The sequence below is a fragment of the Micropterus salmoides genome, unplaced genomic scaffold, assembly GCF_014851395.1.
Source record: "Micropterus salmoides isolate LMB-PRFRI ecotype aquatic unplaced genomic scaffold, ASM1485139v1 Ms_hic_scaffold_18, whole genome shotgun sequence".
In the NCBI taxonomy this organism is placed as follows: Eukaryota; Metazoa; Chordata; class Actinopteri; order Centrarchiformes; family Centrarchidae; genus Micropterus; species Micropterus salmoides.
In genome coordinates, this window is record NW_024040928.1 from 9214545 (window position 1) to 9226820 (window position 12276).

Below are 12276 nucleotides of genomic sequence, written 5' to 3' on the forward strand. Positions count from 1 at the left end.
AATGCAGAGAGAAACAGAACAAACAAGTCATGGGGAAGGGAGAGGATCGATGTGAAAGACAGATGGGGGAAGATATAAAGTAGAAAGTAGGTGCTTAGTCAGCAACAGGGCTTCCCATCGGGAGCAGCCTTGAGCTCCATTACGGAAGTGAACTGGGATCTTAGAAGACCCCTGTAGCCCCAGTATAGATGCACACTATATATTAAGGTAGCTGGAAAAGGCTCTCATATTTGTCTGCAAATACAATATAATAATTTATCCAAAAAAGTAAAATAATATGTCGCCTGGCCAACATTGGTTAAAAATACCATACCACCTAGGATTATCGGTGTTAGGACTAAAGTGAGGATATTTTTTTGTGGCTGGAGAGTCAGTGAAAATAGTCCCAGCGATATAATAGTTGCAGGATAATCCATTGCGATCATTTGGCTGGAATACTCATGGTATCCCTCCCAGCTATTGTTTGGACCATGATGGTAAATTCACAAAACTAGTAATCCACAATGTCAATTATCCACTTATTATAATTGAGAATATAAGGATGTGTCAGCCCTTTACAAACACTACTGATACGTAAAACAAATGTAATGAAATTGACAGTTGGCGTTAAATCAGGTAGTAGGAGATTGGCCAAATTTTGTTAGAGAATCGGTTTGGTGCAGTGGGTGTATAAAATGACATTGGATTAAAATGTAATATTCTCAAAAGCCCAATAATTACAACGGGAACTAAAATTAAGAAATGAAAGAAGCAGATTTACTGTGACAGAACATGAGATATTAACCTTCCACACAGCCAACATAGTGTTATCATAGTATGTGAATTTTCGGCTATTCCAGTTGATAGCATAAATCTAGCTAGCTGTCACAACCTTTGTACTTGCTGTTATATGCTTTACCTGTCTGTTTTTATGACAAGAAGAATTAAATCTTAAGGCATAGCAATAAATGGTGGTGGTCACTTATCCAATCCTTTGATTAATTTTAATACAGGTAAGAAGTATTTTCCAGAGAACCTATGGGGAGGTAGTGACCCTGTGCCCTCCAGGAGAAGAGGACAGGAGGAACTTCTTCTCTGATCTGATGCTGGTCCAAGCAGCCAGAGCTCCGCCGCGCCTCAGGACTACAGGTACCTATTGTATTCATTTAGGCATGCACATTCATGATGAGACATCATGACTCATCTCTGCTGTCTAGAGGGCAGCATTGTCTGCTTGTGCTTCTTTCATTCCTAGCCCCGTTCTCAACCTTTGTGGATCCAGTAAAAGGTAGAGAAGCAGACGTTATTTGTCCGACAGCTTTATGGAGACCAAAATGGACCCCACAAGTTTAAAAGGCTTTTTCAGGAATAAGGTTAGGGCTAGGCATGTAGTTGTGACGGTAAAGGTTATGATAAGGTGCATTATGTGAATGATGGGTAGAGAATGCTTTTTGGACTGGTTTTAGGGTTCAGGTTAGAGCCCTGCATTTCAGCCCGAACCCAACGGGCCCCGACTTATTTATGCCCTTAGGGCCGGGCTTCGGGCCAATTTTCATGTCATAGTTCACATGCGGACCGGGCCTCTGGCCTTTTTTGGGTTATGCTTTTTATATTTTTAGACATTAATTAAAAGAAAATAGGAGAAGTTGACATCGACGATAGAAAAACAAACATAGAAAGACATTTCATAACCTGTTTTCTGTTAATCTTATAATTACACTGATATATGACTGACATGACAGTCGCACACACGCACACAGAAGGTTTCTCGGCGAGATGTGCTGCTCTGGTGGAAACAGCACGAGACCCTGCTACCGCAACTGTCAAGACTGGCTCGCTCTGTGTTTAGTGTCCCCGCCAGCAGCGAACATGTCTTCAGCGCAGTGGGAAGAGTGATAGAAGAGAGGAGGACGGGGTTAAAACCTTCCACTGTGGATGCTGTTCTTTTTCTCCACGATGCTCTGACTGTTCTAACTTTTCGTTTGATTGGACTTTATTTCCGTTTAACTGTTGGAAACTACTGGAAAAAGAATGGCCATGTTCTTTGGTGCATTATAAGGTAAGAGAACCTGCAAGTTTAATTTATTTTATTTAATTTGTTTAGATTGTAGGCTATTGCTCATTTCGTTCTTCGAGCGCTGTTTCGAGCAGCCTGCCTGCTTCACCGTAGTATTTCAAAAATGTTGTTTTACTCACTGTGGTTTAATGAATAAACATTTATTAAACTAATGGTCTGTGTGATATGCTTGAAGTGTGTGTGTGTGTGTGTGTGTGTGTGTGTGTGTATATAATATAAAAAAATAAATAATAATTATGGATTTTATTGTAGCTAAGTAAAGTATTAGCGTTGATTTGAGAGGCTAAATTGATCAAACATGTTTTACTCGCTGTCGGCTCGGCTGAAAAAAAGGCTCCAAACATTTGTCTTTCATTAAGAAATGAAAAGAAACATAACTAACAAAACTGACATATTTTAATGGCTGCAAATAGGGCAGGCTGTTGCTATGTAATGAACAAAACAAAAAAACAAAAACAGGCTCGGGCTAATAATTTTGATGAGCTGTCGGACACGGGTCGGGCTAGGGCCTGAGCGGGTCGGGCCAGGGCCGGGCTCGGGCCTAGATTTGAGCCCCGTGCAGGGCTCTAGTTCAGGTTACAACATGGTTAAGGTAAGGGGCTAGTGAATGCAATATGTCAATGAGAAATCCCCACAGGCATAAGTGTGTGTGTGCGTGTGCCTAAATCACATTCACACAGTGGAGTTTAATGTTGGACATATACTGAATAGGTTTAATTTCACTTGATTTAGTAGTAGAAAAGTACAGATGTAAGATATTGAGGGTCAAATGTAAGATTGTCCCAGTGTGAAGTCTCTTTTTTTCCTGGACCTCTATATCCCTCACCTATATCAAATTGTTGGCCAATTTTAATCCACATCCAGTGACGCCCCCATCCACCACTCCAGCTGCCATTGCCCCAGGCTTTCGAATGGAAATGGTGCCCAGTGTTCATCCGCAGTTTCCTCATTGATGCAAGGCAGGGGTCCAGCCGCTTTACTTGCCCTGTGCTCCTCAGGGGTCTGCAGTCTGGCTTCCAGCAGATAGGCCTGCCGAAAGGCAGGTAGTTGAATTGCTATGAGATGGCCCGGCTGCAGTTCGCCACAGTTAGAATCAGGGTTTAGATGGCTGCTAGTGACTGAAGCGGCCCAAGGTACTGTGGAACAGTCCGAACGATGCCAGCAGATGCCTTAGGCGAGGACTGGTGCATTGGGAGAGGAGGGCGAATATATGCTTCCCTTGCCTTATCACTCTATCATTGGTGAGAGGCTTTTCCTTAGTGTATTTCAAACCTGTGTTTGGGAAGGAGTGTAGCTAGATTATTTTCTTCACCTGCAAGAATCTTAAAACATGTTTCTTTTTTTTTTTTTCACCTGGGTTAAGTATTTTTTGGTCTGTCTGCAATGATGTTCCGAGGAAATGGTCAAGGATCAGGTTTGAGATGAGATGGTTTTTCACTTCTAACCAACGTGCTAGTTGTGTGTTTTATATATTATATGCGAAGTTGGTGTAGTGATTTTGCCCTTAGCGGAGCCCTTTGTGTTTTTCTTTCCTATGGGCAAACACGCAGATTCTTTATTTTGTTTCTGGATCTCTCTTGGTGTTAGATCTTTAGGTCTTGTCTATAGATGGAAGCTGTGAAAACTTTATTTTGTGAGCATACTCCTCTGTTTATGCTTCAACTTTTTCTCTCCTAACAGAGAGGTGTGAAGAGGTACTGCCGGTGGAAGAGGCTCCAGGCCCCAGAGCCCTGTCAGCAGAGGAGCAGCGCCGCTTGGCTGAACAGGAGGAGAACACGCTACGGGAGCTCAGGCTTTTTCTCAGGGATGTGACCAAGCGTCTGGCCACTGACAAACGTTTTAGCATCTTCAGCAAGCCAGTTGACATCGAGGAGGTAAAGAGGGAATGGACTCATGTTGGGACGCACACCCTGGCATCTCACTCACTGTTTGACAAAGCCTGTTTTAGCCCTTCTATTAAAATTAACTTTGTGTGTCAGGTGTCCGACTACCTGGAGGTTATTCGGCAGCCTATGGACCTGTCCACTGTCATGACCAAGATTGACACCCACCAGTACCTGAGAGTAAAGGACTTCCTGGTGGACATCGATCTTATCTGCGCTAATGCTTTAGAATATAATCCTGACAAGGATCCCGGAGGTAAGGAGGAAAATTACAGACATGCTCACGATTACACACATGCTCATACATTTTAGGGAACGTGTGTGTGTTATTTTAAGCTGTTTTCTCCCATATATATATATATATATATATATATATATATATATATATATATAGCAGTTAAATAAAACAGTCAAACGTTAGATGACACATGGTGTAATGTTATGTTACTATCACAGCAGTGATGCATAAATTACTTTAAACATAAATCAATTTGAAATGACTACTACAGAAACACGCTCCTCATGCTGATAATTTTAATATACATGCTTGTGTGGAGACAAAGAGTAAACAGGATCAGCAGTGTTGACTTGATGCCATCTTGACAAAGTGCTCTGGGATGCTTTCGCTTTACGTGTTCGTGCACAGCAGTTTTGCTCCAGTGAAGCTATTTCACAGAGCTCACAGAGCACCACATTGTTGGGTCTCTGTCTAAAATACTCCCAAACTTTGGCTGGTGGAAGGCGAGGTAGCTGCAGCTTGTTCTCCAGGGGAATCCCTGTTAATACCGGATGCAGTCATGCGCCGACACACGTTATGCAAATCAACACATTTTTTGAAATCAATACCGTTAACTACGTTGATGATTTGCCCCAGCCGTACTTCCAGGCAGTCAAATTATAGTTAAGATGGGTTTCTTCAACTTGGACCACTGCACCAGTGAAAGGTCTGACAATGGCTCTGAGGATTTCATCCAGCAGTCAGGGTACCATTGGCTAGCACGTGGAGGACTGTGCGACACTCCAAGGATATGCCTCCCTAGAGCATCACTGACCCACCGCCAAACCGGTCATGCTGGATGATGTTGCACGCAGCATCAGTGTGGTTGCAAAATGTTCACCATAGTGTCTCCAGACCTTTTCACATCTGTCACAGGTGCTCAGTGTGAACTGGCTTTCATCTGTGAAGAGAACAGGGCGCCAATGGTGGACCTGCCAATTCTGGTTTTCTCTGGTGAATGCCAGTCAAGCTGCATAGTGCTGGGCTGTGAGCACAGATCCCACTAGAGGATGTCTGTCCCTTCATGCCACCTTCATGGAGTCTGTTTCTGACAGTCTGGTCAGAAACATGCACACCAGCAACCAGCTGGAGCTCATTTTGTAGGGCTCTGGCAGTACTCCTCCTGTTCCCCTTTCACAAAGGAGCAGATCTGGTCCTGCCTCTTGGCTGATGCCCTTCTATGTCCCTGTCCAGCTCTCCTTGTGAAACGGCCCATCTCCTGGTATCTCATCCAGGATCCTGAGACTGTTGGGAGACACAGCAAACCTTGTGACAGCACGTATGGATGTGCCATTCTGGAGGAGCTGGACTACCTATTGGCAGATTGATATCCCTCACGTTTAATTGACTTAATGTTATACAGAGATGATTAAGTCTTCTATTACTTTTTGGGAAGTGTACATACATTAAAAAATTACATGGGAAAAGTTGAAAAGAGCTTGTTTCACAGAAGATAAAGGTACTTTTCTACCAGAGTCAAATTCTCAACAGCCATACCATGATGTAAATTAAAAGCTGCATACAGTAGGCCATTCAATTCATGTGACCATTTTAATTCTCGCCTTGTGTGTTTAGATGCTCCGTTTCCCTCGCAAAGATATAGCTCCCTCATTCTAATGGGAAGCAATTCTCTGCCAGCCCAAATGAATAAATCATATCTCTGTCTTTGCAGGCGAGGGCCTGGGTCATTTGTTGGAATGCAGGGTCTACAAATGATACACTAAAGGGGAAAAATGCAATTAGGCAGTTTAATAAAGAAGACTAACGAAGCCTCTTGCCTGCTCACCCAGTGCTCGGCCCAGGGAATATGGCCCAGACCCTGCACAATTATGCTGCTTGGGAAGTTCTACACCAGCTCACAAAGTGCTGGGAAAAAACCTCATTATCCCTCAGTGGTCCGTTTCTCCGTGTCCTTCACGCTATCTTTATCGTATTGTCCTCCATGCACTGGCTTCCTTGTCTTTCACCTCCTCACCTTGCTAAATAATTACTTTATGTTAAAAAGGCTGATATCTCGGCGCTCCACAATGTGACTGTCACAAATACTTCTTTGTTGCTTGAAGGAAATAGTGATAACAGCCTTTTGACTGAAGAAACCCGTGAGCAGCAGCGTTGTATGTCAGCAGATTCTCGTCTGTTCAGGATGGGAAAGGTTAGGCAGTGCCCATAAGGGTGCTGATGAGCTCTCTGCATCCCAGCTGGCCTTTGACACCTCTTCCACTGACAGGCATTTTTGCCCTTATAATGCACTTGTAGGTAGCGTGCGCGCACACACACACACAGACACACACAGACACACACAGACACACACAGACACACACAGACACACACAGACACACACAGACAGACAGACACACACACACACACACACACACACACACACACACACACACACACACAAATTGCCTCCATCGCAATTACGCAGCCATCCTCCAATTAGACAAAGGAAGCTGGCAGATTGTGACCTCTCTGCCACTCACTGCCTGAATTGTTCTTCCTCTGCTTGCCGTAATGAGGGACTGCCTGTTTATGGTGACTGTGCTTTTAGCCTGCCTCTTCAGCTCAGCCTTTATTTTCCCTCGATAGATGCAGGAATAGGGAAAAAGAAAGGGTTTAATGATGCTGTGGTACATCTAAGGGAAAAGACGCATTAGAGTTATAAAGGTCTAAGGAGAGAGAGAAAGAGATATTTCAGATTGCATTCTTGTGTGTATGTGCGCCTGTGTGTACATCCAGCTTTGTCTTAGGTGGTGTAAGTGTTTATATCAAGACCCATGCATGTCTGGAGTTCTGTCCGCTAACATTCCTCACCAGAAGCCCAGCTCTATCCTTTTTGTTCTGTGAGAAAATGCCACAATCCCTTTTCTCACAGATACAGTGCAATGGGGCGGGCCAGCTATCGATTCGACCCAGCATTGCGTTACATCCATGATAGGGTGTAGAGAACATGCAACATCAAACTACAGTCCTGCGCACGCCTTGATGGCAGGATCAAAATTAACTGATATCTGAATAAAAAACTTTGATAATGACGATGTCAGATTATACTAGTTGATGTCCTGCGTCCACACAGAAAAACCACCGTTTTGTGTCTTGTGACAGTGGTGTTTTGTTTCACTGTCTCTTTTCTCAGACAAGGTGATCAGGCACCGAGCGTGCAGTTTGAAGGACACAGCCCATGCTATATTTGCTGCCGAGCTGGACCCGGAGTTTGACCGCATGTGTGAAGAGATCAAGGAGGCGCGAAGGAAGAGGGGTGAGAAAATCCCTCTACACTGTTTTACAATTAAGGGGTGACGCTAATAAAATTTGAACATTTCTCTTTAAAAATTTGCATGCACAAACGAATCCTTAATTAGCACTTAGCTTCTTATGAAAAGCACAGTTTTGCAAGATCATAAACTTTAATAACTCAATTTACTTGATAAATACTCATATGTTCTGTGCTGCCCTCTTTATTTGGGGATGGTTGTCTTCACGATATTATTGATAAATCTGACTAATATAGCAGACTAATAACACTGAACTTAAAAGCATAATTTGTTTATCTAAATCTATAAACATTTTGGAAGGAATACTCACTAACTTCAACATTTAGCCCTAGCCAGCCCATTTTGGCTGTGTAGTTCCCAGCATGCCCTCTCACCCTCTCTTTTTTTTGTACAAAGTCTTTGATAGATTATTTTAGAGAATATAAACCTGTTTTTCGTGGGGGTCTGTAGGTTAGCCCAGTAGTGCTTGATGGAGCAGTCAGTTTTTAATGTAGAGTATGTGGCGCAGAAAGGAGCAATGCCCGAGGCTCCAGTGTTCCAGACAGTACCTTATGTGCTAGCTGTCTGCCTGGCGCTCTGCATCTGTAGACTCACCAAACAGCCCCGAGCGTTGATGAGTGGATTTAAGGGAAAAATCTAAATGAGGTTTATGCACAAGAAACACGTATGCGATGTAGTTAAATGGTACACTGAAGCTTTTAAGTATTGACTTTTATGCAAGTTGTCAAATATTGAGCATGAAGGCATATAATCATATGCAAATATTCCTGTTGCTATACTTGCCCACATGGGAACAGGCTAATTAACACACTTCCTTACATTGAACAAAGTGCCCATGTAATAGTGCTCTCACTTACCCGTGGAAAACAGTGTTTAAATATACTAAATGAAAATATCCAATAATTTATGTATCTTATCATGGCCGAGCTAGGCCATCTGTGCACTTGCCAAGACAAAACGTGGCTTTGTGCATGTGCAAGCATACCTGCACGTGTAATGCACAAAATATTATTCTCCCTCAGCTAGAGTTATTGTAAATAATAAAATATATTGATACACACTCCATTTCAAAAACCATTTCAACAAATTTTATATTGAAAACTACAAATACAATTGCCATTTTGTTTGCACAAACAATAAAATAACAGCCAATACCTTGTAGGAAAACCATCTAAGTGTGCATTCTCAAGATTTTATATTTTACATTAAATAGGTAGTGCAACAACTCCATGCACAATTACATGAAACCAAATAAGTCTTTAGAAGACAGTGATAGTAACTGCAATGAGCCCAACGACTGACGCAGAACAGCGTGTAGTATTTTTACAAGAGCAGCTAACATTGAGAGCTTCAGTTTACAAGCTGTTAGCAAGTCAGACAGACAAACCAAAGCTAAAAGTTAACTCACCCTGCGTTCACTATAAGGTTATTTTCTTCAATCAAGTTTCCCTCAGCGCTCTCATAAAAACTAAAATACGACCAGACTTTAGAGTGACTGAAAAATCTATGCAGCGCTGTCTTCTGCCGTGTTGTCATTGACCCAAAAAAACCCACGCTGCATACTGCAAATGCGCGCCTGCTTCTGGGAGACTGTCGCTAACTTTGGTTGATGCTGGACAGTGTTTGCCGTGAGTTTATAATAGCGCAGTAACCAAACCCGGTTATCATGGTAATTAAAATGTGTACGGCAATAATAACCGTCGGGAATTTTACCATGGTTTATCGTTAAACCGGAAATTGTCTCATCTCTACACCCAGTTTCATAACTGGATCTGGGAAGGGAAGAAAAGACAGTGTCACTGTTGGTCCCTGCACAGAGTATATTGAAAGAATTACAGTCACAGTAAATTATACAATATACATTATGTTCAATACTTGGTAACCAAGGTTACAGAATCAGAAATAAGTCTAAAAACTAAAACTACATTGCTTTGATTCTTTTGTTGATTGATGATAAAGACATGTCCCTCCCTGCACTTCCTGGTTTTTGTATTTTCATACATGATAAAACAACCATTCTGCTACATAACAAACACATCTAAGTGCCTACTGCTCTCCCAATTAAACATCCTTCATCTTCACCAATTCACAGAGATGAGCCAATCACACACATTGTTTTTTAGAAATATTTTAAAGCTCAAACAAGTATTATGGGAACTGCACAAGAAGATCAACAATTTCTTCTAAAACACATTACAGTGTGCACAGCTCCTACCCCCTAAGGGCCTATTGACTTCTGACTTAAGCCACTGTGGCCTGACTTCCATGTCAAGTGGGAAACTTACCAAAGAGGAAGCAATTTTCAGAAGTCACTCTGTTGCTTTTGATTTTCTTTTTTAGCTACTAAAAGCACAGGATGCTAAATGAATATTGCAAGAGCAGAAGTCAACTGCCTGTGAGGAGGAATACAGAAGTGTAAATATTTCATCTTCCAGTCAAGGTCCCGTTGTAAAGCTATCAATTAGCCCAGCACTGCATGATGTCCAATTGCAGCAGTGTTCAAAACCCACAGTGCATCTGGGGGGATTCTCTCCCCCGTGACAAGATGAAAGGAGCTGTGATAAAGTTGGCCCAAAAATGAAATATCACTTGATGTCAGAGTTGAAATGTCTAATTATCAGGGTCTTGCGTGTCGCTAGACTCCACTTCTGATTTTAATTCCCGTCACGCTCAAACTCTCAGAGTGAAAAATTATACTGGATTTGATTTGTGTTGATTGACGTGTGTGTGTACCTAACACACCGTGTCACAACCCTTTGGTCATCTTTTTCTGTTATACGACATTTTTATTATTGTCTGTCAAAGTCCCTTCATAGTCCTTTTGGTGTTTATACACTAGGGGTGGGAATCTCTAGGCACCTCGTGATTCGTTTAGGATTCAGAAGGCTGCTATAATAAAATGATAGACCGATGCTTCAGAACGAGGAGAGGACGCTAGCCAAGTGTTTCGTGTCATTAGTTCCATCCATCCATCCTTCGTCAACTGCTTATCCTGCATACAGGGTCGCGGGGGGCTGGAGCCAATCCCTGCTTACATCGGGCAAAAGTCGGGGTACACCTTGGACAGGTCGCCAGTCCATCGCAGTAGCATCATTAGCTGCGCATTGATATTAATAATGATGTGAAATTTTATTAGCGGTGGTCATTCGGCGATGTGCCGAATACAAAGAGAGCACTGGTCTCTGTTATGTGCGTTATGTGAACGCCACAGACTGTCCAGGCCGGACTTCCAAGTTACTCCTTTTAAGTTCTGTCAACATTACGTTATCAATTAACATTTAGAAAATCATTTTTTGACATTTGTGAATCGATTCAGAATTGTCCGCTTCGCCATGCATCTAAGAATCAATTTCCCCCACCCATATTATTCACACTCGCGCACACTGTCACACACTCACACACACACTCACTCTCTCTCTCTCCTTCCACCAGTATATTTCAGAAGTGTTTTCCCACTTACACACACTCAGTTGCACATGCACACACAGAGTGTTGTCTGTTGTCGGTAACTGATCCTTCGTGGGCACTGCAGACCTCCTGACGCCAGCTCAGCTGACGCCAGCTCCGGGAGCTGTGGCAACCAGAAAGCACCATGCTGCGGGAGAGGAGCAGGCCAGGAGCAGCACTCAGGGCGAGGCCACTGACAAACAGTGCACCACTAGTGAGTATTCAGACCGTCTTTCAGACCACACACTTGCATAATTGCTCCACAACCTGAACTTAAACAGGGTGGTTGATAAGAAGGACAAAGTGATCGTGCATATGTATCTTCACACCTTTATAGGACAAGGTAAATGAGTGGTAGTGTGTCCACTGCCACGGTACGAAATACACTTCATCATGCCACATGTTGATAAAAAATAGTTTTGGTAGATACTTTATTGAACCAATTTGCTTGTGAAATGGCGAAAAATGACTATCACTGAATAATATTTTACAATTTTGCTAACCACTTGTAAAATCATGTGCAATAGCTTTTTTGCACATGACCTCATACTGATTGTGCCTGCATATTTTTATAAAAAGAAATGCAGTTACACCCCAGCTCTAACAAATGCAGAAATAAATCAAAATAAGTGCACTTTTACCTTTCTGTTTGACTCACTCACGCTCAAACTTTGATTCTCTGTTTCTCATCTTGTTTTTTAACTGTCTCTGACGCAGCAGCAAGCAGCTGTGTTGTATGACAACAGTTATACCAGATGTATGTGGTGCCACACACCTGCATGCTCACGCATACACACGCATACACATACATTTCTCCGCAGTGGGGAAGCAACACGCTGAGCAGCCTCATTAGCGAGACTGCTCTCTCCTAACCACTCAGAACATGACCATGCCACAGAGCAATTACATGCCCACCTGTGGCAAACGGCAGGTGCCTAAGGGTGAAGGGAGGGCCAGGTATGGGCAGGGGGGCAGACTAATGAGGCTGTTACCTGAATGAATCAGAGGTAAGCAGGTTTTACATGTAATCTGAAAAATGCCCTTTAGCTTCCACCTGGACAAAATAAGGAGGGTGAGATGGGCTAAAAGAGGCGCCTTCAACAATCTAGAAAAGACGGACAAAAGTGTTGAGGCAGGATAAGCGGCATAACGCATCCTCTGAGTGAAAAAATATTCACCAAACGTTGCAAATCACATGTGATGCCTTTTCTGTGTGACACAGCTTTATCTTACTTTATGGCAAATATGTGACATGAATTTATTTATTTGGTGAAGCAGTAAGAATTAATTATAATGGTCTGTTTGTTGTAGCCAAAGTTTTGATAGCTGTGTGTGTGTGTC

The 12276-nt window shown here is 42.6% G+C and overlaps 1 protein-coding gene across 3 annotated transcripts in view; it reads left to right on the forward strand.

Moving 5' to 3' along the window:
• atad2b (ATPase family AAA domain containing 2B) overlaps positions 1-12276 on the forward strand; it is a 73919-nt gene that overhangs the window by 18572 nt on the left and 43071 nt on the right. For 2 of the 3 annotated variants that reach the window (XM_038727041.1, XM_038727042.1), the window contains exons 20-24: positions 993-1128; positions 3737-3930; positions 4036-4195; positions 7350-7472; positions 11021-11149. In XM_038727041.1, the coding sequence (XP_038582969.1) occupies positions 993-1128; positions 3737-3930; positions 4036-4195; positions 7350-7472; positions 11021-11149 (742 nt within the window). The remainder of the gene's footprint in view (positions 1-992; positions 1129-3736; positions 3931-4035; positions 4196-7349; positions 7473-11020; positions 11150-12276) is intronic. The other variant, XM_038727043.1, reaches the window with a different exon arrangement.